Here is a 27524-nt window from a genome sequence, read left to right as displayed (position 1 = left end):
GGGGTTTGTTCCCTCGCATATGGACGAAAACACGATTTTTTTTAACAGTTTTGTCAGGTTTGTAAACCGCATACACACAAATTGCTAGGCAAACATTCAAACGTGCCAATAGAGATTTAAGTAACACCGAATGTTAATCGAGCTGCTGGATGAAGGACTTCAGCTGCATTTTTTTCCCCGTGTTGCAGCCCTCCCCCCAACTCTGTTCGCCCCCCTGTAGATATTCCGTTTCACGATTTGTCATGCTGCAGCAGCGCGAGGCTGAACGTTGGTGCCTGTGAGCCGAGCCTCTCAGAGGGCTGAGATAAAACCAAGCTGACGTGTGGGTTCAGCTGCGTCACACTGTCCTCTGACTGAAACGGTCTCAGGAAAAAAAAAGAAAAAAAAAAAAAGGAGAGCAAATGAAGGGAAGACATGCTCCTCCAGTTGTGGCCTCCTTTTTTTTTTTGTAGTTCCCTCCTCCCCCGCTTCTCCTGGCACACAGATGCTGCTGCTGGCTTTTCGCTTTGAACAGCTGTTTCAGACAAAGCTGTTATTACAGTTGTCGAATCCAACGCAGGTGTATGAAAACACGGCTGAACTCTGGACTGAAAACTGGTTGATTTGGTACGTTTTAAGGAGTTCCTCTTCAAACATCTCAACGCTGAAGTTGAGTCTTCAGACAGATCGAAAGGCAGTTCTTCACACAAGAACTGTAATCTTTTTTTTTTATAGATCCGGAAGACTCACGTTTGTCTCCCTGAGAATGCCGCTCCATCACTGGAGGAGAGAGATAAATCCATCTTCAGGCTTTCCTTACCATGGATGATCCATCCCCCTCTTGCTCCCTCTCAACTGAGGAGCTCCTTGGTAAATAATTGAGGTACATCCCCCCCTCCCACCTCTGCTTTAGTGGAGCTTCTCAACTTGATGATTTTTCAGCTCGTGCAGCCAAAATTGGGTTCTATTTGTTGAGACTTTGAAAAAGTTTTAAAGGGACGTTATTGATTTGAAGGTTACATACTGGTTGGGTTTTATGCAAAGACAGTGCTGTGTGGTTGCAGACTTCTGCACAGATTTGTGGTTTTGTTTGTTGTTTTTGAGATCTCCCAGAGAAAATAATATAATCTTCAGCTTTCAAATGTACAAATTTTGTATCCGGACACTTAATTTAACAAACAGATTCCTTTGTTCTGCAGAGCTAATCTATATCTGAACAAAACATTCAAAGCGCCACTCCATTCATGACATGGAAAACGTGAGTCTTGATATGTCATTATTTTTTTCAAGCTGCAGTGGAGGGAAACGGCATCCATCGGGAGGCGTTTGCTGACCCCTGCTGTCAGGAAGCATGATCTCACCTCTGTTCAAGCCTCTGTTCAAAACCTGAATCGTGAAAATTATAACTAAAGTTTGAAGGAAGAAAATAATAAAAAAAATTTTTAAAAATCCACCTCTTTGTTTTCAGCTCATGCTTTTAGCTTTATTTCTGCATCACAAAGCAGACCGCTTCTGCCGAGTCCTTGAAGATGCAAGAAGTCTGGCAGATAGGATCAACTTGAACGCAATAACTCTACATCAGTTTTTTTTTTTTGGCTATAAACAAAGCAGATGCTGACATAATCAAAATTATGATTCTAATTCCACATCCTGACCTGGAAAGGGATTCCTCAAAACATTGCAAACAACAAAGATGACACTGCAGACTGTGAAAGTGGAATGATGCGTCACTTACCTGATTCCCCATGTAACAAAAAAAAGCATCAGCTAATGTTCAAATTTTACTGCATCATTATTATTTTGTCCATGCAAATATGCTACTGAACATAGTAGTGAGACGTTTCCTAATCCTGCCTCTACTTTCTAGGAATTTAGAAACTACTTTGTAAAACATTTCAGGAAGATTCATAATATTTACCAGGTTCTTCCTGGAATTTCCATGGAATTTACTAGGCACTTTCCTGGAGCCTTCATGAAAGTTTTAGGAAAGTTCCACCAAAGTATCTGGAGCGTTTGATGGAAGTAGTTGGTGACTTCCATGAAAGTTCCATAAATGTTTTGCGGTTCATAAAATGTGTCTGATAGTACCAACTAAATTCAATGAATGTTTCATTAAAGCACTTCAATAATTCTGGAAAAAAAAAATAAAAAATCAAACTTCAGGAAAGTACAGCCTGAAGTTTTAAATTATGTCAGAATTTTACAAAGAAATGTGTCCAGTGACATCCTGCTAACTTCAGCTAACGAACAGAAAATAGTTTTTAGTTCTTTTGGCCATGCGTTGCAGTGCACTGCGTTGCAGTGCTTGCTTGCTAACTTCTTTCAATCTTATGTTTTTGCATGAATCATTAGTTCTAACTGGAAAAAAAAAGAACCTTCTGTAAAATAATGCAACCACTTCCATTTATTTTTAATATAAATAAAGCTTGAAACATAATTTGACATAGAAACCTCAAGAAAAACAGGAGCAGCATTCCACGTTCCACTCATTTACACCAATCAAAACTTTGATGTAAGCACTTAAAGGCAGAAAGTATCAAACAGTAAATGCCTGAGAATAAAAAAATAAAAAAATTTTCACTCTTGCTCCTCCCTAATGAAAAAATAAAACACGCATTCCACAATGCCAAAAATAAAAATCCTGGCCTTCTTTTTTTTTTTTTTTTTTGCAACAACTCAACTAAGGCTTCATTTAGTGAAATCTTAAAACAAAGTTAAGTACATTCATGATGTTTTACCGTCTCTGCAATTCTTAACAGTCGATACAATCTTTTTTTTTTATGTGCAATGCAGCATGCAACAGTGGCACTGGTAGAAATAAAAGGCTTTTCAACTTAAAAACAGGTCCAGTGATAAGAGTTTAAAATAAAAATAAAAAATAAAAAAAGTAGCATTTTTCCATCACCGTGTGCTCTTAATCCCCTTTCTGCACCGTTGTCTTTGCTACTGCAGCTATTTAACTGCCTGATGCATCAGGCTCAGTCATCTCCTGCTCTAAGCGATGGCCTGAGCTGAAAGCCTCCGGGTCAGGATTCTGCATCTCTGGGATGATCCCCACACTCTCTGTGGTGTCGTTGAGGGCAGCAGCATCCTCTGCATCCTCTCTGGGACTGCCGCTAAGATTTGCAGCACTGTCTTGCAGTGCTTGATGAGTGCCTTCATCTTTTTCCTCCCTCTCTTGAGATAAAAGCTTTTGGTCAAACATGGAGTCATCTAGAAAGGATAATCATGTATGTAGTCAAACTGTTGAAAAAGTTTAGTACATCAAGGAAAACTTAAATTTTCGTCCGTCTGTTGTTGAGAAAGACTAAGCATAAGTATTAATATCGGGATTCCTTACACTTAATGTAAATGTTACGTTTATTTTCTGTGCAAAAAATAGAAAATAATGCACCTATATCGAAAGATTTAATGACTTGAGAGCTGGAAGCTGCTTAAGCTGAGTTTTTTCAACCAAGACTGCATAATAAACATGTAATTGTTCCATCTAGTGGCACAATGTAATTGCAAGTGAAATGCTTACCAAAGCTACATTGGTCATGCGCGTCATCTCCATAATTAGCGACCACTGAGCTGTGACCTTCGTCGTTGGTGGAAACGGCTTCGGATAAATATGAGATTGTGGCTCCAGGAGAGATGGAGGCATCTGAAAGCAGCGCGATGCAAAAGCAAATCATTTGGTGTGAAAGTTCAGAAAACTCAAAGCAGTTTAACTCAAAGCAGAAATGCAATATAGTCACTTTTGCAGTGTAGAAAGTGGATATGTAGATATGTAATATTGACACACATAAGCTATCGGCCACAACAGCAGTCGGATATCAATATTGGCCCAGACTGTCCCATCAGTTTATCTCTAGGAAATTTGTTTTTACAGATTTGAATACTTTTTCTAGGGAAGGTAGCTACCAATGTCTGCAGACTCTTGCGGAAGTGAGATTTTGCTCAAATCAAGCATAACTCCTTCAGTTTCAGGTAAACCTGCTTCATTAGTTGGGCTATTTTCACTCAATAGATGCACCTGAGGAGACAGAAACGCAGGCGTGAAAAGTCACATCAAATGGAAAACGAAGCTATAACAGGTAAGAACAACCTGTACCTCAGTCTGACCAGATGAAGTCTCCACTTCTCTGCTGCTTGTATCTGCTGGTTGCGGAGCATTTCTGTTCTGGACATTTGGGTGAACTGGGTGAGACGGGATTCTGTGCAGATAGCCGTAGCCAATCCCACAGCCCAAGCTGAAATACATTTTAAAAAATGGAAAGACGAGTCATACATACGTAAGAAACCCCAGCCATAATATATTCACATCTTTTAAAAATGTATATTTAGGTTACGTTTTACATTAACAAAACTATTTATCCTTACTGTAAGAGATAAGAACTAGGAGCAAACAGCAATGAAAAACCTTTTTTTTTTTTTTTTCTCTCCTTGGGCTGAGAAAGATTTCTTGGTGCCTCTCTGGTCTGTAATGTAACTCATTTTTAACTGACCAAATTTAGATCTGGACTCCAGCAGAGCCGCTCAAAAATGTTTACCGTCAATGTTGCTGCTTGATCGCATTCGCAACTTGGGCTTTGGATCACAGATGGATGTTTAGCTGCAAGGTTTGGAGCTGCTGAAAGCTATGAATTTCAACATGCACGGCGCCCATATTTTATCACCTTTTTCTAATGTGAAGAGGGTAACGGACCTATAATGGATAAATGTATCAGTTTATGACGCAAAACATGACATATCTTGAATTTGTTTCCTCGCTAAGGTTTTCTTAGGCTAAGATTACCGAGATTATGCTACTGCCTTTTTTACATACTTATACATTTATGTTCAATAAATATGCATGTCAATGAGGCTTGTTTTTGTTTCAGTGGAATAATGAAATATGAATCTGACATACAGAAGAGTTCTGTTGGTCAGCAAACATCCTTAATTGATACAAATCTGGTTAATTTTATTATATCAATCAAAAAGCTAATCACCAACCTTCCCTCTCCTCCCCAGGCTCCATTAGGGGTCACTACAATCTCCCTGCACTGTTCGGTCTGCGTGTTATAAACTAACAGCTTCAAAGGCTTCCCCTCGTTGGCTTCAATTAAGGAGAAGAAATCTTCAGACTGTAAAGGTACATGGAAAACAATTGTGCAACTTGAGCTTTTTAATTTTTTAAAGCTTTTCTGATGTTTTCAGAACAGATAAAAACCTACATCTTGCAACACTTGGTCAGCCCCGACAATAAAGTCGTCATGTGCGATAAGGCCAGCGAGTGCTGCAGGGGAGTTCTCCTCCACGTCCTGAGATGGGGAAAAAAAGAGATCCAACGGATCAAACCGTTTTAAGCAAAAATGTTTTTGCCTTTGCGACGTTCACGGGACAGCCAGAGTTGAAAAGATGAATCTCGAAAACGAGGAGTAGCTCCGACTTACCAACACATGCCACACGTTCTCGTTGACTCCTTCAAAGCTGCAGAAGCGAACGCTGGCGCCCAGCAACCCCTGACCGCCCCACATGTTACTGGGTGTCACCTCCAGCTCCCTCACCCGCTGGGTTTTGGAGTTGTACACTTCAAGCCTGACTGCCTTCTCCACATTGGCCTTCAGCAGATCTCTCAGCAAGTCGCTCTCCTTATTCTGGGGGAAACAAAGGCACTACCTAAGTTATTGCTGAAGGTCAAAAGTTACAGAAAAACTGGGCCCAATTTATATGTAACACGAATGTTACATTCCTCAATAAGTTAAGAAGTTACTGGTGAATTAAGGGATGGACCTAAAACAGGCCAATTCTCAAAGAAAACCTGCTGGAAACGAAAATATTTAAGACTGAGTTGGAGGTTCCAGACATTTGATAATACTAAAAACATTCAGAGCTACAGTGTAATTTGTTTAGCTTAGCTTTAAAGTTAGCTCTAAGGATGATGTTCATTGATGCCCTCAATCTGATTTCAATGACTTTCAGCTATCTACAAAGAACAAGGCAAAAATTTTAGTCTATTCATGTGCAAGACTGGTAGATGAAGCTACTCAAAACTATATAACACCGTGGTTTCACAATGAATTACTCCAGGGGGCTGTGTACAATCACCCACTTTTATTTCAAAACCATCTTCCTTCCACATCACACATTATGCAACACTTTCTCTGTCACACGTATTAAAACACACTGGAGTTTGTGGATAAACTGTATGGGTAGTTGGAAGGATACTTTAAGTCAGTTGGATAGTAAATAAATCATTATTATGATTATTCAAATATCTTTTCCATTTTTATCCAGTACCAATGTAATTCTATCATTGTCCAGGCTTTGTAGAATGTTTCTGTTAATATGACATTTACTCACAAGTCTGGTGTTCCCTATGGAGAGAATGAAGTCAAAGAAAGGCTCCAGACCAGCTTTCATAGCAGGCGAGTCTTCTTGAACCTGAAAGGTAAAACAACTCATCTGTCGCCCTCGTGTGTCTGTTTTAGGTATTACATATTGTCAGAAAAAAGAAAGTCTTTGCTGAAAGTAACAAACACATAGCTGGCGTTTCTCGGGTGTTTGCCCCTTGGCTAAGTTTATTATTTATGCCAGGTCATTTTTCGGAAGTTGGCACAGAAAAAACTGAAATTATATCAGGGCTAAATAACAGGTTTGGATTGGTGCCAAATGCCACCTCATCATCATGACAGTGTTGGGCGGCGGGTGCCAACAGGAAACTTAAAAAAAAAACACATCTTCAGCTTTTTAACATAAATACCGCATAAATTTAAATCCAATTATATATATTCAGAACTGAGCTGTAAACCCATTAGCAACTAAATTTGCCGTAATGACATATGTAACCTTGCACTACACGTTACAACAACGTACTCCGTGAACATGATAGCCACTGTTACTTCCACCGTCCGACAGGAGGGAGCTCTGCGGCAGCCCCATTGTCTTCAGCGGTTACAGTTCGTGTTAACTGTCAATGAGGTAGAGTTGTGATAGAGACCATTATAGGAAGGCATATAGTACACCAGGATACAGCTAGCTAACACTAGCATGAGAGGCAGTTTAACAGCAGGTGCAACACAGAGTCAGGCATAGCTAAAAAAGAAAGGATAGCAGATAAATCGAACTGGTCTGTGCTCGTCTGCAGTGTGTACAAACATAGGGGGAAACATCTGTGCTTGATTAGCCGTGTCTTGAAAGGTTGCTAAGGAACGGACAACAGTAGTTTCATTCATTAAAATGGTTTCGGTGAAAATACAAGGAATGCATGTAATTTTAAAACTACGTTTTAAAATTACATGTTGTTTATTATTCTTCCCGTAAAAATAAAAAAATAAAAAAATGTATTATTATTATTATTATTATTATTATTATTATTATTATTATTATTATTATTATTATTATTACTGTTAATAATAATAATAATAATAATAATAATAATAATAATAATAATAATACTAATAATAATAAGTCAGGGGAACATCTGTACTTGATTAGCCTTATATGTGTGTGTGTGTGTGTGTGTGTGTGTGTGTGTGTGTGTATGTATGTATATATATATATATATATATATATATATATATATATATATATATATATATATATATATATATATATATATATATATATATATATATATATATATATATACATGTTGTGGTGTTAAATTTTGTTGACTTTACAATCTGGAGAACATTTTCATTACTTTAGCTCCTGCTAAAGCAGACTCTTATCTTGTTGGACCTTTTTTTTGTTTGACTCACCTGTCTCACAGAGAGTTTACCAGAATTTCTTGTAATGTGACTGGATGGCGTCATGTGACTTCATCTGGCCTTTTCCCAGCATACCAGAACATGATAAAAAGAAATAAGTTCTTGCATAAGTGATGTTACTTCTAAGTATAAAAATGCATGTATATGCAAGAACATATGTTATCATTTGGAGCTAAATTTTGTAACTGAACAACACAAACATAAAATGTCTTATTTTGTAAACCATTACAGTTACTGTATGTTGATTCCCTAGTTTGTGTGAGGAACTCACCACCCTGGCTGTTGATTGGCCAGGTATCTCAACATATGTGTAACTCAGACAAACTTTTTGAAGGTCTTCCCCTGTGAAACTGATATAAATACAGTACGTAAAGGCAAACTGCATTGAGTATTCAATACTCCAAAATGATTTGGCTGGTGGTTCTCCTGTCCTGCTATGGTATGCATAGACAACATTCACTTTTGTTTTTAAACTCTGAACATTAACATTGTCACCATGTGCTGCATTTATGATCATGTGTTTTCCAAAAGGGCTGATTTGTGCGAATGAACCTTTAAACTATAAGGTAAACAACGGAAGGGTCATAGGAGGCAGTGATGCTAAACCAAACACCTGGAAGTGGCAGGTAGAGTATTAATGAGGCTTCTGCTGTAAAATTAAAATCAAATACCGCATACAGATGTTCCATCTTTGGTTTCTCTCAGATTTCTCTGCAGCTTGATTTATACAATGAAGGATCCTTCAGCCACATCTGCGGAGGCTCCATTGTCGACAGTTTCTACATCATGACAGCAGCTCACTGCATCATAAGGTGGGTTTTTCTTGCACTGGACATCTGTAGGTCTACCATATCCTCTGGAATATGGTAGACCTCTGATCAGATTGTGTTTTTTTTTTCTCTCTGTCTCCATCAGCTCGGATGTCAGTCAGTACCGCGTGATGGCTGGTGAGTACAGCCTGTTTGAATACGAAGGCAGTGAGCAGTTCACCTCTGTGGAAAAAATCATCGTCCATCCTGACTGGAATGGCGATCTGGCCAACGGGTAAAGGAGCAGTTAGCAATATGTAATCTCTCAGTTTAACCTCGAGCCTGAACAATTAAATGTGAGCTATGCCGAAATAATGAAAAAAAGCAGCAGACAAGGCAGGTGAAGTGTTTGTTCAATGACACAATGACCAAGAGAGTCACAGTGGGGGGTTCAAACCAGCAACCCACCAGTTACAGGACAAACTGCCGCCTCCTGTCATCCCAAGTGGCATTTGGGCATAATGACTTTGTTCCCCACACTTATTCATTTTTGTAACTTAATAAAACACTAGGCTTGCGCAACATGAAATATAATTGAAATAATATTAAATGTATTGGATACAAAACATTTTAGGTAATTTTCCATTCGAACAGCCAAAAGAAACTATAACTGTTGGAAAAACCTTCATTTGCAACATTTAATTTCACTCTGGGGTGAAGAACGTATTTTTGAATTGAATTCAAATTAAAATTAAATAAAAGAAAACAACAACAAACAATCCAACAAGATAAAACAGGAATTAATAAATTTTATATTTGCTGTAGTTGCTGCTGATGTCTTTATTTATTTATTTATTGCTACTGCATTGGTAAGGCTAGTTATTTTTTTCTATTTCCCTCAGCAATGACATTGCTCTGTTGAAGCTGGTTAATCCTATCTATGACAACGGTTATGTGGAAATCACAAACCTTCCCTATCCGGATCAGACTCTGCCTCATGGCTTCACCTGTTACATCACAGGCTGGGGATTAATGGACTGTGAGTAAACAGATCGAATAATCATGTACAAATTGCAAATGCACAAACAGCCCATAAAAATAGAAAGAAAAAACAATGTTAAAAAAAATATGTATTTTATGCTTACTAACTCAGATAACGGAAGCGTCCCTGACAAACTGCAGGTGGCTCCTTTGGCTGTAGTGGAACATGCAGTCTGCTCCCAGCCAGAGTGGTGGGGCAGCATTGCTCTTAAAACGATGGTGTGTGCTGGAGGCGATGGCGTCATATCTGGTTGCCAGGTTTGTAGACAGAGACATAGTTTGTAAAACTAAAAACTTTGTAAGGGCTAATGTCTAACATGTGGCACTTTGGTTCTCCTAATTGGAGGTGGAGCCCCACACTGTGGGTCGTGAAACATGATATGAGGAAATCCACGGCAAAAGCAAAAGCAAATGTTGTGGTGCCCTAGGTGTCAAACAGCAAATCAAAAGTCCAAACTGATGTCAGTATGACATGAAAGTGCACCTAGTTCATTTTTAATCTTTAATTAATCTTAAAAATTTTGCTATAAAATTGAATTGAATAGAGATTATTGTTATCCTATTGTGGAACTGCTCCCACTACTTTGACATGGATTTTAGGACAACAACCAGATCAAAATAATATTCAAAGCTAATTTCCATGATGTGATTAAATATAATATTGGTTGTAGGTCTCATGTTTAGCTGAGCATTATGCCTTTATTTCTTTTTCTAAACAGCAATGCTCATGTATGTCCACTATTTGTATTTGGGGCTAAACGTTTCTGGAAATGTTTTTGTGGGGTTAGAAGCTACAACGTTTTGGAATCACCAATCTGTGCAGAGTTGTGCACTTTATGAACTAAAAGTGATGATAATTTTCCAGGGCGACTCTGGAGGTCCCCTGAACTGCTTAACCGATGGAGTTTGGAGAGTCCACGGTGTGGTCAGTTACGGTCCGGCCGGCGTGTGCAACCAAAAGTTCAAACCAACCGTCTTCACTAGAGTTTCTTCCTTCCTTCACTGGATGTATTCGGTAAACAACATGCATGAAGCCACCAGAATGAAATGATATTTACCCAAATTGATGAATGTCGGATCTATTTGACTTCTTGTTTTTTTTTTTTTTTCAGGTGATGGATCAAACTTTTTAGATAGAAATGTGTGGACTTCTAACATCCATGTGGCATTAGTAAAATAAAAATCCTCTTATGTCTCAGTCTTTTACTTCAAATTCCTGAAAAACTCCAAAGTGTGTCATGTTTTCACCACACAGCACAACATTCCTCTTTGTGTTGCTGCAAGAGCCTTACACTCCTTTTACAGTCTCAGAAATGCATTCCTCATTGAACTTATTGCATGTCCTGTTGCTGTCTTTGGCTCACAACCAGAATGCTGTATAAATGTTCATTGGTCCAGGACCAACAAGGTTATTATGATCCTGATCTCCTGACCTCCCAAGCTGCAGCATGAGATGATGGAAAATTCCAAAGGATGTTTTTAAACCAAAGATCACAGGAAACCAGCGATTTTCACTTAAACGGCATGTAGGTGAAATGTATTTTTCTTGAGTTGTCAGGATCAAGGAAAGCTAAAAGATTTGTGAAATTTTCGCCTTGGATCCAAGCGATCCTAATTGTGACCAAATGTGAGCTAAAAGCAGTCACATACTCCCCCCGCCTGGAATTTCTGGCCATATGTTTGCGGTATTCTGGGAGACTACAGCATGACATCATATTGGGTGTTTTTCCCATTTTCTTCAGACATGGAGATCTTTAACAGCAGTTTTTAGGTGAATGTGTGAAAAATACACTTTTTTTAAGGAAGGTGAAATAAACTCTGAAAATGTTTAAAATGGCTTGTGCACAAAATGGCTTCTTGACCTCATAAACTATCTGCATTATTAACTTTTATAGGTCAGGTTGACGTCTGCAGTGAAACATGACATTTTACATCTGTTGCATATTAACTTAGTGTATGTGTTTTTTGCTTGCGGCCCCCTCGGGTATGTCTTTTTCAGCTTTGGACATCTAGAGACGGAAAGTTTTGCCCATCCTTTTTTGCAAAATAGCTCGGCCTTAGTCTCATTAGGTGTTAATGTCAGGTTTTAATGTTTTTTTTACCACAGCTTTTCGACCATCCAGAAGAAGCTCTGGTTGTATGTTTGGGATTCCTCCCCAGCCATAAGTCTTTTGCAGCCTCTAAGAGGTTTCCTTTTGTTCTTATTTATACTGAGATTCATTTATTTAGGGGTATTAAAGTAATGGGGACTTTTTATAAATACACGCTTTTGTTGCTAACATGTATCCTCTCCTCACTTCTATTATGCTCCACTTCTTGTTGATCTGTCTCAAATAATCAGAAAAGACATGTTGCAAAGTGAAAATATAAATAAAGTTAAAGAAGCTAAAATAAATGTATCCAACACATGACAAATCAGACAAACAGCTAGGCATTTACAAAAGAATGTTCTTTTTATTATCATTTGGAGGGACAAGCTGTCAAAATGGCTTAGATGAAAGAAAATGATTTTGAACAGCAGATTAATGTGTGAATATGTAAAAAATAAAGCAGCTTTGTTTGCTCTGCAGGACCTTTTCAAGCAGAAATATGCACAACACAAAAAGGCAAAGAAAAAGTAAGACACATTCTTTTGAAATAATAATAAACTGTACTGTAATATATTACACTGATAAACACTCACTGATGTCATTTCTTCATGATTGAATGTTTTTTTTTGTTTTTTTTTACAAGAGAAATTATGTTTGCTGGCAAAGAATGGTGCCAATCTTTATGGCATACGAACATATACAGGATGAAATTATTTAAAAAAAAGAAAAAAAAAGGCAAAAAGAGAATAATACATTTCCAATGTGCATTCTGCACTTTTAAAAAAAGAAATACAATTATTCAGAAGAAGTTTTAACAAATCGGACCTGCATGCATAATTTCTAAAGGGTCCAGAAAAGGCTGTTGAAACAGCCGTGGAAAGGGTGAGGATATGTACATCAGCTCTCTAGTGTCCCTCAGCTCAAAAAAAAAAAAAAAATAATGATACTCAATGAGGCAACTCTTCAAATTTCAGGGTTCAGGATTAAAAACTGTATAATATATGCAGTTTTTAATCCACTAAAATACAAAAAAAAACAAAAAAAAAAAGAAAAAAACCTTCGCATTTGTGTAATTTCTAACATATTTTAACCCAAGTCACAGACTTCCAGAAATACTCCGAGTACAATCAAATAGATTTTTTTTTTTTTGCAATTTAAGTTTTAGTGGCTTTTCTCTAAGATATCCAACCATTCGGCTGCCTATTAAAAATACTTCAGAATGTACTAACCTTCATAAGCATACATTTTCTCTATAATTCATATATTACAAAGGTCGTCTCGGATTGAAAATTATTAATTTTGCTTTCTTAATAAAATATTCAATTTGTCAGTGATTAGAATTCTTTCATCCTACATATATTAGAAAATATTAGTGTAATTTTTCTACGGTTATATTATAGGCAGCAATACAAATAGAACCATCATTTTCTTTATTTGTTTCAGTGATTAGGGAGATTCCACAGTTTTCAGTCCCAAAAGCTTAAACGGAAGCACTGCGCGCACACCACTGGTCGGCATGGCTCCCCCTGATAAACAGGCACATCCAGTAAACTTCACGACGGCCCACATTATTGCCAAAATGTCTTTAAATTAAATAACTCATGAAATAAAAGACAGAATAACTTAAAACAAAGTGTTAAGAGAATAGATATTAAATACTTTCGGATGGACTTGTGGTCCCATCAGTGGCGGTTCTCGAATGAATGACGTTCTGTGCAAGCTCTTCCTTCTGCCAAGCGATCAAAAATACACAAATCCAGCCGGGGTTGGATCAAATGCACTGCAGTTCTTTATGAAGCACGTAAACTAGTCACCCTATAGACAGCAGGAAGAAGGGGGCACTCTCCCACGACTGCACATGCATGAAAGCAATATAAAACTTGTTCAGGGCAGAAATGTAATATTTTCTAACAGTTTCTCGAGTGCTCCCCTTTGTAATGTCGCCCTGGGCAATTGCCTATATGAAACATCAAAAACCGCCACTGGGTTCCGTTTCCCATAGCAATACCTTAATGTGATAATGAAAAAAAAAAAAAAAAAAAAAGGAGGAAGATTGCACTTTAAGGTAAACAAACCACAGTGCTTTGTGAATGGAGGCTTCATCTGAAATAAATAAAACCATAAAGGAAATAATTTAAAACAAAAATAAAATACAGATAAGCTTCTTCTTCTTTTTTTTTTTTTTTTTTTTTTAAGAATACGAGCAACAATCCCAGCCCATAAATAAGAAACTCCATAATTTAGCATCAAACTGTTGAATCCATCCCAAATAACCAAAACAATGCCTATGCATACATAGTTATTTTCACAGATAAAGTGCGGATCGAGGAGCTCTGAGAGGGATTTGTTTTTTTGTTTTTTTCCTTGTACCTTAAAAAGACCTTTTTGGGATGAAGACCTCAGCTTTTCTTTGCTCAAGTCATCTTCAGAAAGGAGGGGGGAGGGGGGAGGATGCAAACAGAACTACTGTACATCTCAATCTGACTCGGGTTTCGTATGAAGGCAATCACAGCAATGGTCACCACACATTGCCTCCAAAAGCTAGAAAGCTAGAAAAAAAATGTTGAATTCCCTGAGGTGAACATTCAGCTGTGTTGAGATTAACGCCCAACCTGGAAACAGTTTTAAGGGTGATTCCTGCTCAGCGAGAGCGGTTGGTGGTCTTGGTTTGGTTAAAAGAGCTTTCTTAGGATTCTCTGGTTTCTATTGGCCTGGTCAAATTGATCTCTGTCCACTTTTAACCCCTAGCTGCCATCTCACACAGCAATCATCCCAAACTGCTTTGCTAACATTTTGAAGGCAAGTCTGGAATCTGAATATTTAATAGGCAAAAAAAAAAAAAAAAGAGGGAAATCACAGCTTCCTCATAACACATTGACATCGTATGTGCATTTTTCAGTCCTCTTCTAAACTCCCACCCCCCAACCCCCTTCCCCTCTCTCTCTTGTGGGTTTTTCCTTTCTTACGTAGTTCACATGTTTTGTCAAACTTTCACAGACTCCATCACAGACAGTTTCATGGCTTCCTCCATCAGCTGATTGTCCGTAAACGTAGCAGGGGGCTCCGGGACGGATTCTGAGAGGCCGATCAGAGATTCCAGCAGGCAGGTCCCCGTGTCGCTCGCTGCGGGAAAACCGGGGTAGCTAGGCAGCTGAAACTGGAAATAGTTGTCCATGTGCTCGTACTCCTTCAGGGAATTGTAAAGCGAGCTGGGCCCCAAGCATGGGAAGCCGTCGAAGAACTCCAGGTCTGACTCCGAGGAGAGACTCAGGTCCATGTCGTAGCTCGCCGAGCGATCGATGCTGGGAGAAGGCGTGTGCGGCACGCTGCAGCTATGGAAAATGCCGTTTCCCTGGTTGGCGTTTTCGTCCAAGAGTTCTGAAATGGCCATCGCTCGATTGTCCGTGTGACTGTCTGTGGATTCCAGCAGCGCAGCGTCTATGTTGTCATTTTCATCAGCAAAGTCCACGATGCTAAAGCTGCTGAACGCCTCTGTTGTTGGCTGTTGCTTCTGCTGATTTGGGCAACACGTGTTTTTACTGTCCTTATCCTCGCTATCCCCGCTATTCGTATCGTTGAAACTCAATATCCGGCTCAGGCCTTTCTCGTCCACCTCCAGCTGGCTGTGATGCTTGCACTGGCTCTCGCCTGCCTCAGAGTCCTCACTCTGACCAGATGAGTCCGATGAGTCCGTCATGTCACTGCTGCAGCTGTTCTCTCCGCCTGCCATCAGCTCCGAGCTGAAAGGGAAGGAGGGCACCGCTGGTAGCTGGGCGTTTGCGTCCGTAGTGTTTTCCTCCTCCTCCTCCTCTGCGCTGGACTGCTCCTCCAGCCTCTTCTCCAGCTCCAGCTTCATTATAGTGTGGATGTAATGCGTCTGTACGCGGTTAGAGTTGAACTCAATTCGGCCCTCTGTGTTGCCGCAGCCGTCTTTGGTGCAGCCACATGGGAAAGAAGAGTGATCCATCTACGAGGAGCAGAAAGAAGCTGTGAAATATTTGCAACAAAAACTTTCATTTGAATTCCCTTTGGTCGCAGTTACTGACCAAAGAGGAAAATTTTAGGTGACTTTATTTTGTTTTTTTGTTCCTGTTCGTACCTGACATTTGATGCCCGCCAGGCTGCAGCTGCACGTTTCAGGCTCGCAGAAGCCCTGGCAGTCGCAACCGCAGTTCTCCCTGGAGAGCCTCAGCTCGTGCAGCTGTCTCTTCTCCTCCTTGTCGATCTTCTTCACACCAGCTGCTTTGAGCAGTGCATAGCGCTTCTTAGATGGGAATGGCTGGAGGAAAGAGCCCTCATCCAGGTTGGCACTGCTGATGTCTATGTCTTGCTCTGGGACGTCGTCTACCGTAAGCCGATCTGCCTCCTCGTTTTCCTGGGTTCCGTTTTTTGTCAGCTGTAGCAGACAAAAAGGAATCATGTGTATTTGCTGCCACAGACAGGAGACTGAGCACCCAGGTAATAGGCTTTTACCTAGAGGCATTCCTCACCTTCATTTTCATAGCTTCCAGCTTCTCTTCCCTAAGCCTATTGAGGAACTTTTCCCTGCGCAGGAGTCGTTGTTCTGCAGCAAATTCTGCAAGAGTGTATGAACGCAGCGCGCTGTGGCGCTGCATCATGCCAAGGGTGCAACCTCCTCGACTGGGAACGCTGGTGAAGCCCTGGCACCGTGGGAAGAAGAACACAGTCACCTGGTCGAATGTGACGTTGCCCCGGCGTGCTCTTTTGGATTTCTTCAGAATGGATGTTGCTATGGAAGGACAAAAAGAAGAAGATTAGAACACATGAAGGGTGATCCTGCATCATTTTTTTCCACCACTAGATGGCGTACTGCTCCACATCTTTGTGCTGATGCTGCCTTGTAAAAGGACACCTCTGCGATTCATTGACCTGGCCTTATCATGTACCCAATTAAATGATACGGCCAAGAGCAATCCGACATGCGTACATCCTGTAAAGTGAAACCCAAACTGCTGGGAATCCATCCAGCTTTTCACTAGCGTGCGACCAAAGGACGCCCAGCTCAGGAATTTCCCTTTTTGTTAGTGGTGAACGCGGTGGAGGAAGCACCAGGGATCAGTACATGATCAGTAAAATCCCTGGGGCTTCCAGGTGGGATGGAAACCTTCGCACCTGAATCGTGAGCCGCACATTTAAAGGTCATTAATGAGCTACATCTAGAAATAAACCACACTGGAGGAGGTGGAGGGGGATGAGTGCAGAGCTGAACTTTAGTGTAAATTCTTCTTACTCCATCAAGGAATTTTCAGCTTTTAAGTTTCCTTTAAAGACAAGCAACCTTTCCCACCGCTTAAGCTCCAGCAGCCATTTTTAATAAGAGTAGCCTATGTGTTTAAAGAAAAGTCTGGTAATCCCCTGCCCATCTGGTCCCCATTACCTTTGTTTTATGGAAGGGAACTCCATACAGAGTCCCTGTACAAAAACAAAGAAATGCACAAAAAACCAGTAGCTTTTCTGTGACTTTTCTATGACAGTTAAAGTGGAAAGTTTGGATGTTTTTTTAAGTGATGTTCTTAAAAGATATTAATCCATTGAAGTTCCCCTTGTATCTAGTAGAAAGCTTCTGTACCAAAATGAGTTTGTAGAAAAGTGGGAGGTAATGCCAACAGCTAGTTGGGTTGGATAGGTTGCACAGTCGTGGATTACCGATGGAAAGTTTTGCACTTTATGACTTCATGTTAGCCTTTTACCACCAGGGAATTTTGCCCCCTCTGTAGACAGTAATTCTGTCTACATTGGGTAACGGACATATTACTGACGACTTCAAAGCACGTTAAATTATCCCAATAATGTGGAAAGTTTATGTGAAAAGTGTTCTTTTGCCTCAGCATCGACAACCAATAAACACAACAGCCTCACTGATTTGTCTGATCTGCTGCCAGGGGTAATACAGATCAACCCGAGTGCCAGGTTCAGCTGCGTATCCATCCAAACCACAAGAGACAAACAGCACCCACTCCGTAGCTTCCAGATGAACTAACTTTGCACAGTGTTCTCTAGCAAACAACTTTCTGTCCAACACAAACACCAAATCATAATAGTCCACTCAATCAGATCTTCTAAGTAGGCTTGCATGTCTGCTTCCTCCACCGCCCCCACACCTTTTTTTCTATCCCTTCACCCAGTTTCTTCCAGCACCTGTGTTGGGTGCACGCCCAGGTTTCAGACAAGGCGCTGTGTGTTCCCAGCCTTGGCAACCTGCCACACTTCTCTTCCTGGCTTCCTGCCCCACCATCCTGGAAACCTTGCAACCTTCTCCCCAATACACAACACAATCCCCTCTCCAAACTCGCCACCAGTCCCCCCTAAAGACTCAGCCGCGTCCAGACAGACGTAAACACCCTGAAGCTGCTCGACCTAAATCTCTGAAAGGAAAAGTGAAGCAATGAGCCTATCTTGCAAGGTTCTGGGGAGGAAGGTGGAAATAAAACCGAGGTGAGCCGCCCCCGTGCTTAATGTGATTAACTGTTTTGCAGCTTTAGGGCATAAAAATCATCAGAGGTGCTCATTGTGAAAGTCTGGACCCATTTCTGCAAAGTGTTTCATCGGATGCCAGTGGCATGAATTGCTAAAGCAGTCTTGTATAATGTTTGGGTTGCAATCAGAGTTTAAGCGGATGCTGAAGACAAGCTGAGAGAGTGCTTGAGAGGGAACACTCACTGTTGAAATTTGTTGCTGGGGAGCACGGGTTGCTGGGATTGGAATCCAGGGTGTCCGAGTAACAGCTCTCCCCCTCCGAGTCCCAGCCCGAGCAGGCGGAAGAGAGGGAAGAGGGCGAGGGAGACGAGTAGCATGGGTCCTCGTCCACCTCCTCAAACTTTCTCTTCAGAAGCCCAGTCATGGCGTCTCAGTGTGAAGAATCTGCGCGAATGGGCAGAAAGACAAGGGTTATTAGCACATTATCCACACCACTTAATAGAAAGCAACACGGGTCTCATCTTAAGAACAGGACGTACTGCAAGTATCCGCTCTGCTTTTGTGTGTGCACACAAGACTTTTGCACAGCCAGAGCAGCGAAACTGAGTTCTGTGTACTGCCATCTGAGAGTGTCGAGGGATCCACGTCTCACGCTGCAAATAATGGGAGTTAGCCACGGCGCAGGAAGCAATCAATCAGTCCTTATTTGCCTAAGTCAACAATTACTGGACCCTTCACCCTCTTACAAATCCCATCAGCTCAGCATTGATTATACAGACAGACCACACAAAGGTGACCCAATCATCCAACCACCGATATTCTCTTCAAACAGGTCAAGGCTAAGAGGAATTTGCCACTCGTCTTGTTGGTCTTCATGTGGAATTTCTACATGCACAATGATACATGGAGGAATTTTATTTTTTTGTTGTTTTTTATTTTTTTTTTCAGATTGTTGGTATGTAACTCGTGCGTTTCTTCACAGCTCCCACGAGAGAGTCTGCTGGCTCAGCGATAAGAACAATAAATCCATTAAAAATAAAAAGGAAGGAGAAAAAAAAGAGAGAAGAAAGAATGCCATTTATTCACTAATCTTCCATAATATTGCATCACACTGGTCGAACCTGGTTGATGCGTTTAATTCTGAACTTGAACCGGTTAATAAGTATCTCAGAACTCGAGCAATTGTAGGAAAACATCAAAGCACCTTAAAAACTCGCACTATTTGATGAGACAGCAGGGTACGACTTGTACATTTTAGATTTATGCGACAAAAAGATGACCCCGGGGTTCTCTGCCAATTCTGAAAAGGCAGTGGTGGACGCTGTACAGTACAGGTCATCATTTTCACAATCTGGGACTGAGCCTAAACTAGGAGGGGAGGAGAGAGGAAGGAAGAGGGGGGAGTGGGAAGACACCACTGGGCTCTGTTCCAGTGCGTACACTCCCAGCGACTATGTGGGACGGAGAAGGAGATCATTTCATCAAACTGTTTTCCCTTCCATCACCCAAAAAAACAAATTATAGCACTCTGGTTGAGAGTGTGTTAAAGTACTGGGTCTCAGGTACAAGAGTGCCATGTGGAGGACAGTGAAGGGAGTGAAAGAGTAATTGAAGGGTCTCTACTTCTGAATCTGACTCAAACTGATACAATAACATCATCAGAGACTCCCTCAGACCCTGTCTGTCACCTTTTTTTTTTTTTTTGGTCAGAAGGCAAACAGAAGCAAAACCTCAACAGTATAAGACTGCTAAAACAGCTTTCTGCAACAAGCTGGTGCAAAGCTGAACACCTGTTAATATTATACCATACTTCATATGACTACTGCCATTTCATGTTGGTTTGACTGTTGCCACACTAATCTGATCAGAAACATTATTTCTTTATGTTTATCAATTGTATCCAATTTTCTGCCCGTGCAATCACTGCAGATCCTCTTCCAGCTGCTCCGACTTAAGCTAAACTTGTGGATGTGCCTCAATTTTTGGGGTTATTTTCAGCTCTGTTTGCTCAAATATTTTCCCTGTAATACCTATAATTTAGCAAGAAAAACTCAATTAAAAGGTAAGGTCGTGATAATTATAGAGAAGGGATCCTTTGCACTTGCAAGTGAGCTAAATTTAAGTCTTACCGGGCCAATTATTGTAGGCTCGGCGACACAAACGGCAGACCCGTCATGTCAACAAACTACTGTAAGTCGTTGTCGCTCTTTGAAGGTGCCAAAAAAAAAAAAAAGAAAAGGTGAAACAGTCGGTTTACAGGAACTTCCACTCCACGTGCCTGTCCTGTCTTGCATGAACACTGTACGAGAGTCAACGTTCCAAGAACAGAAGGGAGGGAAAAACAACTAAGCAGGGAGAGGAGAAAAGAATCTTTTTTTTTTTCTGCATGCTGCAAAGAATATGCAAAATTGGTGGTGACAAAGATAAAGATGCTAGAGCCAAGGGCAAAAGGCATAGAGTTTTGTTGTTGAAAGAGGGGGATGCTATTATTGTCTTTGCTGTGGTTGTCCAAAGTACACACATGACGAATGATTCACCTTGCAATAGGTCATGCCGGCTTGCAACAACTACAAAAAAAAAAGGCTTCCACCAAACAGTAGCTAGTGAGAACACAAGCCACTAATTTCCCCCTCTGCGAATGTGTTGGAGCACAAAATAATCTCCAAATGCCTCGTATCCAAAACGTAGGGGTGGGGAGTGGATTTGCCTTGAAACAATTTCCAAACACCTGGATGCAGCATCTGTTGCTTATGTGTTCACTTTATCAGACAACATGTGTGTTCCAAATGTTGCGCGGCATCAGCTCACCCCACATTTTACCATCAGTTCCACCCCCCAATTTTCAGCAAAAAACAAAAAAAAAACAAAAAAAGGAAAACAAAGCTGTGAGGCATCCTCCAGGGAGCACATAGCGCCAGCTAAGCAAAGTCTTTTTAATTAAAAGCTGCAGTGAGACAGAAGGGGGGGGGGGAGGAGAGGGAAAGAGGTGGGTGGATGAGGAAAAGGGGGGCAGTAGTGTCAGAACTGGGTCATTGTCTCTTGACTGCAGTCTACCTGACACATTGATTTGTTAATCCTGTTCAACGGGCAGAAACAATGGCGAGAGGTTAATCCCGGCAAGGGACGGCTTGTAGTCAATCTGGAGCTTCTCAGCCGCTGCAGCCACAGAGCGAGGCCAAGGGAGCACGGATGGAGCAGGAGACCAGGGGTAAAAGAAGAGGAAAAAAAAAAAATCTGTCTTGTAATGAGTCTTTTGCAAGAGGGTGGAGGGCGAGGAAGGAAAAGAACAAAAGGTACAAAAAAAAAAAGAGAGAGGAATGGAGAAAAGGCAGAGCCTTTGAACGCCTGCCGCTCTAAATGGAGAATGGATATGATCGGACAGCTGAGCCAGAGAGAGGGAGCGCAGCATGTTTTCAGCGAGCACTAAATTATGCATTGCTGTCATTCCATCAAGCCACACGCGGGCAGACAGATAAAGGACACATCCACCGAGGTGCTCCCCCAGCCAAGTTGTCGCAGAGTTGGGGAGATAAATCTCCGGCGAGGAGATTTGTCACCAGAAGTACTACACAGCTCAAGTCAGACCAGAACTATGTCAGTGAGATGAGATCATCTCGATACACGCGCAGCTGTGTGCTGTTCGTTTGACTTTAGAATCCCTTCACCTTATCTGGAAACATAAGTTATTGTCCCCCTAAAGGACTTGTAAATTATTTCAGTGGATGACATCTGGATGCAAACAAAAGGCTCCAATAATGAGCACAACGCACACCTATGCTTTTCGTTCAAGCAAATTCCGAACAAATGTGAAAGTGGAATTTAATGACTTCAATTCTAGTTCAAATTTCAGAAAAGCTACTTCAAAAACAACCAATTTAATCTTGGCATTTGTGGGTAAGAAAACCAGACTCAAATTAGCCGGAACCTCGGTCCAGAGTATACTGAACTTTGTATTCACAGGAGATATTTCAATCCAGATGGATGGATGGATAGAGACACTGAATAAAACCTGGAAATACAAATGCTTTCCACTCCCTTATGCAGACAGAAAACCCCGACTCAAATTCCAGACCTTTCCACCATTTCTACTTGTCACAGGAACTCCAGAACTGGAAGCCTGTTGAATCTTACCCCCCACAGCCCCTACACTTCAGCCCAACAGGAGAAGTCACAGTTGACTTTGCCCCTTGCACCGTCTGTCCAGCCCCCTTTGCAGCTGATAACAACATGGGTGGGAGTGACAAGTTGTGCTAATCTTGGCCCACTGAGAGCATTTACATGGCACACTGACAGCCTCGCAGCGTCTGAACGACTGAGTGCTCATAAAATGTGATAGTGATGAGCCCGGGAGTCCTTCCTGCGTGTGGGGGGAGTTGTGTCTGGGCAGGTCAGCCCCCTCCTCCCACAGGGCTTCAGGGTACAACACCTCTCAGGTAACTGATCAGAGCTGCGGAAATGAAGGTGGCCGCCCGACTCCTGTTCCTGCCCAGCTGGGTAAATTCTGGCTCATTATTTAAAGCCCAAGCTGTCAGTCAGAAGTGCTCCACCTGCTGGAGCAAAGCAGGAAAAGCACATCTCCTGTTTTTTTTTTTTTTTTTTTTTTTTCCCTTTCTCCCTCTTCCTCCTCTTTGAGCCTGTTGTTCTAACTGAGGGCTCGCTGTGTGACTGTGCCACAGAAACATTCTGTTCCTCTGCTTCGCCCCGTGCGCACAGCGATTCCAAAAAGGAGAGGTGGTGGGAAGAAGGGGGAAGGATTGTACAAAACAAATAAATAATGTCATGTCTCCAATCCGCAGGAATTCCACTCTGGCAGCGCAGCTCCAGCTGTAACAGTGGGAGAAGAACACAGGCTCTATCTAACCCAGATGTGCCTTCTGCTGCTAAACGATGGAAAGTCCTGCTCACTGGGAAACATGAGCTTTTTGCTTTTCGAAAGCCACACCTGTCAGGTTGTGTGCTCACACACACATGCCCTCGAGTTTGGTGCAGATTTAAAAGGAATGGTCCAGTGATGCACACAAAGTATGAAACCATGACTTAAAATGCACGAGGCACAAGATAAACTTGTGTTAGTAAACATTATGGCTGGCCAGCAACTGTTGGCAGATTATGACATAGATGCTGAGGTAAGTGAGCATTCAATATAAAATTGATCTATTAAAAAAAAAAAAAAAGAGGCCGTGTCCATTAATGAGCACATAAACAAGCCAAATGTAAATGTATCCGAATCAGGGCTTCAGATAGTTATAATCGGTAGTCTCTGTGCCGGATATAAACAGACATCCAGTGGCCAGTTTCAGAAGTTTAACTGATAGAAATCTGCTGTCTGACGTTTTCCATTTGTTTGGTTTCCTGTATGATTCACCTCTTGCAAACTGAATGAATAGTTCCATGGTTTGCTCACACTGAGCAGCTAAAAATGCTTTGCTGCAGTCGTACAACATAAAAGTAAATCCCTTTGAAGGAGGAATTTGGTTAAAGCATGCAAATAAGGAGGAAGAAGAATGGGGGGGGGGAATGCTCAAACAAAAACGTCATATCTAATGTGATGTTGAGGGATTTTACCAAATAGTCTGACTAGTATAACTATAAAATCTAGGCAAGGCTGTTAAGGAACACGCAGACTTGAGAACATTTCTATTGCTCTGGGTGTGTGTATGTGTGCAGGGAGGAAGGGAGGAGGAGGTTGTGGGTTCAGGGGTCATGCTCCAGTCTGGGACACTTGCCGTACGGAATGCTGGGAGAGGACAAAGCCAGATGGGAGCTCTCTCTGTCTCTCTCTCTCTCCACTGCTGCTGTGTTCAAGACTGTCAGCCGACTCCCCTCGCTCCCACCCCCATCCAGTCCTCTTCCCTCCTTCTCCTCTCTGTGCTCCCAGCACAAAAGCGTGGGGGGGCCCCAGCCTCGCCTGAACTCGGCTTTCTTCTGCCGCTTCTCTCTCCCAGCTGGCATGGAGTGATACCAAAAGTGTGCAAGGGCTTCCTGAGGTTGTGAAACAAATAGAGAGCGGTGCACAGGAAGCGGCCATCCAGATTGTCTGATGCGCCTGACAGCTGCAGGCACCGCAAGGTTAACTGAATACAAGATAGCAAGATGGACACGAGGCAGTTAGACGGTGGATGATATTTGCCTTGGTAGATTCAGAGATGCCATCAAGGGAATCCAGGGGAAGCAACAGTCACCTCTATAAATGTGTTGACCTCTTTCCACCTCTTCCAATGTACATCATTTTTATGCAAGAAGGAATAAAAAAAAAATTATTGAGAATTTCAAAAGACCCAGTCTTGATATGTTGCATTATTACAAGAATGGGTGTGAATTCCTAATGGGGCTAAAAAATTGATGATCCAGTGAGACCCAATTATGACTTTCACAACAACGCCAACTGATGCTCTTTACAATCATAGATCTAGAGTTGTATGTGTTAGATAATTGCTAGAATAGGTTTCAGTTTTTATTGGATCTTTACCCTAAAAAAAAAATAACAATGAGGAGAACCACAGCAATTAAAAGCTCATCGACACTAAACTTTGTGAAGCATGTTGTAAAACAACAAGAAATTAGCTTAGAGTATTAATTCCAGCTTCCGCTGTGACATATTAAACAAAAGAAATGCCAGAAGTTCTGTTATGGCTTAGTTCTGATCACCTTTCCAGATTATTAGTGGCCCCCTTCTGGCCACTCTTTGTAAAAAAAAAAATCTCTGGCTGCACCCCTGGTGAGAGGTCAGCCAGCATTTAGAAATGAGACCCATATGGAATAGAAATTGTTTGAAAAAGTGGGCCCATATGGATCTGAGGTGTCGTGCTGCATGAACTAAGACATATAAGGTGGCCAACTGGTGTTGCCTGTAAGAGTTGTGTTAAATCAACCCGAGTGGGTCACATAGGAGAATCCTGGCACCACTGAGTGCCCGTCCAGTTGGAGTTAAAATCCATGTAGTCTACACATACTGGCAAAATGATTTCCCTCAAAAAACACAGAGCTTTTGTTTCACCACTGCATTATATATATATTTTTTTGTTGTTAATTTGTTTTAAAATATTTTATTGTTCTATATGATGAGACAACAAGTTATTTAACACGTATGAGCATTAATATGAAAAGCATGTACCAATCAGTGCTGAACAGCAAGGACTAGAAGCCTTTCCTTTAGACAAAGGATCATTCAGACCAAGTCAAAAAAAAAAAAAAAAAGATTCCAAAAATGATCCGGGTGAGGTCGCACTAGAGACGATTTAAACTATCTCTGATATACATATGGCTCAGATGGCATTCGGGAGAACAATAAACGACATTTAAAAAAAAAAAAGCGACAACAAAACACATCCAGCACATGTAAGCTGATCATCTGCAAATTAACTCATACGTTCAGAAATAACCGCTTATTGTCATGCAAAACTGTTAGTTCAAACAAGAAAGTGCTCACTGAACGTCCACCTGCCACAGAGCATTCACTTTAAAAGAAATAGTATCCTAATCAAATTAATCAAGAATCAATGATCAAATCTACTCTGCACATGCGCAAACAGAGTCGCCCCCTCTCCCTCCCTGACCCGATCATTCCTCATGATTAATGCTAATTCTAATGACAGCAGCCCTGTCAGCTGGGCGCTCACATGTACTGCCTTCAGGAGTCGCTCTCGTTACAAGAGGCGCACCAGCACCACGGAGGTGAACAACTCCACACACACGCACACACACGCACACACACACAAACTCAATACACAGAGACTCAATACACAAAGCCGACCTCATCAACAGTTCATATAAATGAAGCCACGAACACAAAATACGCTATATAGTTGCGTTCAACCACTAAATGAGAGCTGTGGAGTTTATATGACCCAGAATAAGAGCATATAGGATGAATGAATGAATCCAATTGGCTGGAATCGCGACTCGGTCAACTTATTATTTTTAAAATCTTTGTGCCGCTACCTTTGTTTGTTATTTTTTTTTAATTTTGCGTCAATAAAAAAAAAATTATGTTGCTAGGCTAAAACTCACTTTAACAGATTTAAGTGTCCAAGCGCCTCACAACAATAAATCGACAACTTGAGCGACAGTCGTTCTTTTAAGAAAGGCAGCAAAGACAATAAAAGCCCTTAAAATCAACCAGTCACAACGGTTCCCTTATGCAAACCATGTGGAAATACTTGAAACCGATCAAACAACTAAAAACATTCAAACAGAATAAGCAGATAAATTACGCCGCTCAGTATAGCGATACTCACCAATTTAAGTATCCGATCACCATTGGGAATCAAAAGAAGGACTGGATAATCAATCGATGGGAGAGTAATCCGAATAAGCGCAAGAAATAAAATATGTGAATTTAAAAAAAAAAAAAAAAAAAAAGGAGGAGGAGGAAAAATAAAACAAAAAACCAGTGCGCGAATCCCCCGTATAGAATTGTGTGTATGTATAGACAGCTCTCGCTGCTATTGTCTCCTGGGCTCCGCACCAGCCGAAGCGCTTCCCTTGTCTGAAGCAGACTGCCGAGAAGCGCAGCCTTTTTCGTCAGTGGAAAACTCCCTCCTGGCGTCTGGTCTGACGCAGGCGGTGACACAGGGAGACTGCCCACGCTGCTTCCTGCCTGGCTGCCCGTCCTCCCGTGTTACTGTACCCCGATTACCTGCGTGAGAAAATAAAAGAGCCATATATATTGCTTCATTTTGCTGCACACAAACCACACTAGAGTTGTTTTTTTTGTTTGTTTGTTTTTTGTTTTTGTCGGGGGGAGAGTAGGATATCTTAACAGGCAGGCAGCAGTGTGTGGCTGATTTGCAGTTAAACATTGAGCATGAAGCCGTGACTCTAGCGGTGAGTTTGTACAAGTCGTTTACAGATTTACAGCTAAACTATCTTTAAAGACTGATGGGATTACTCAACAGAATAATATCATCTCCATTTGATACGTGAGTTGCTAAATTATTATTGGTGTGGCCAATGGTTGCGTTTCAGGGAAAACACTGACTAAGCTGTCTGAGTGTGACTCACGTTCTTTACAGACAGAGCGCACAACTGAACACTTTTTTTTTTTCAGAGGAACCGCAATCGTTTACCATAACAAACAGGAATTATCTTAATGTGAACATTATAGGGGAAACAAAGTGCTTTAACAAGAATTGAAGTGGGGAAAAAAAAAGTGAAGAAATTTACAATGGAAGCAAGACAGACTTTGTAAAAATAAAAATAAAACATTGGATTTAGGCAATAAGTGTTAAAATGCACATTTGAAACAAATTAATATTTTAAAAGTACTTGACAGGTCATGTTTTGGGTCGTGAATTAAAAAGGTTTTCCAACTGATGGGCAAAAGTTGATCAGTTTTACAATACCCTCCATTGTTTCATTGCTAAATATCTTATGAAAGTATCAGAAAAAGCATGTGCTGAAGTATAACTTGAATTTAGAAGCAAATTTGTTTTATTTCCTAGAAAGTCATATAAATGGATATATGAGGTTTTCTTTTAACAGTTTCA

The 27524-nt window shown here is 41.1% G+C and overlaps 3 protein-coding genes across 3 annotated transcripts; 1 reads left to right on the top strand and 2 right to left on the bottom strand.

The window, feature by feature from the left end:
* Positions 1–2355: 2355 nt before the first annotated feature.
* Positions 2356–7219, bottom strand: LOC106921044 (Golgi reassembly-stacking protein 2-like). Its single transcript, XM_014992473.2, has 9 exons — positions 6823–7219; positions 6310–6390; positions 5400–5603; positions 5181–5267; positions 4960–5090; positions 4076–4214; positions 3886–3997; positions 3503–3625; positions 2356–3192 (listed from the first exon to the last, which is right to left on the bottom strand). The coding sequence occupies exons 1-9, from the start codon at positions 6886–6888 to the stop codon at positions 2936–2938; spliced, it is 1200 nt and encodes a 399-aa protein (XP_014847959.1). The 5' UTR covers positions 6889–7219; the 3' UTR covers positions 2356–2935.
* A 904-nt stretch (positions 7220–8123) lies between these two features.
* Positions 8124–10706, top strand: LOC106921045 (chymotrypsin-like elastase family member 2A). The gene is made up of 8 exons (XM_014992474.2): positions 8124–8157; positions 8250–8344; positions 8424–8530; positions 8634–8762; positions 9370–9506; positions 9621–9766; positions 10374–10523; positions 10621–10706. The coding sequence occupies exons 1-8, from the start codon at positions 8124–8126 to the stop codon at positions 10639–10641; spliced, it is 819 nt and encodes a 272-aa protein (XP_014847960.2). The 3' UTR covers positions 10642–10706.
* Positions 10707–11942: 1236 nt separating this feature from the next.
* csrnp1b (cysteine-serine-rich nuclear protein 1b) lies at positions 11943–26962 on the bottom strand. The gene is made up of 5 exons (XM_014992471.2): positions 26274–26962; positions 18280–18480; positions 16089–16348; positions 15698–15994; positions 11943–15565 (listed from the first exon to the last, which is right to left on the bottom strand). Exons 2-5 carry the CDS (start codon positions 18458–18460, stop codon positions 14582–14584), a joined length of 1722 nt encoding a protein of 573 aa, XP_014847957.1. The 5' UTR covers positions 18461–18480; positions 26274–26962; the 3' UTR covers positions 11943–14581.
* Positions 26963–27524: the final 562 nt, after the last annotated feature.

This window comes from Poecilia mexicana, unplaced genomic scaffold, assembly GCF_051168715.1.
Source record: "Poecilia mexicana isolate PSO_F unplaced genomic scaffold, ASM5116871v1 scaffold_20, whole genome shotgun sequence".
NCBI classification, from domain to species: Eukaryota; Metazoa; Chordata; class Actinopteri; order Cyprinodontiformes; family Poeciliidae; genus Poecilia; species Poecilia mexicana.
The sequence above is the reverse complement of the archived record's forward strand: the minus strand, read 5'-3'. Positions and strand labels throughout refer to the sequence as shown.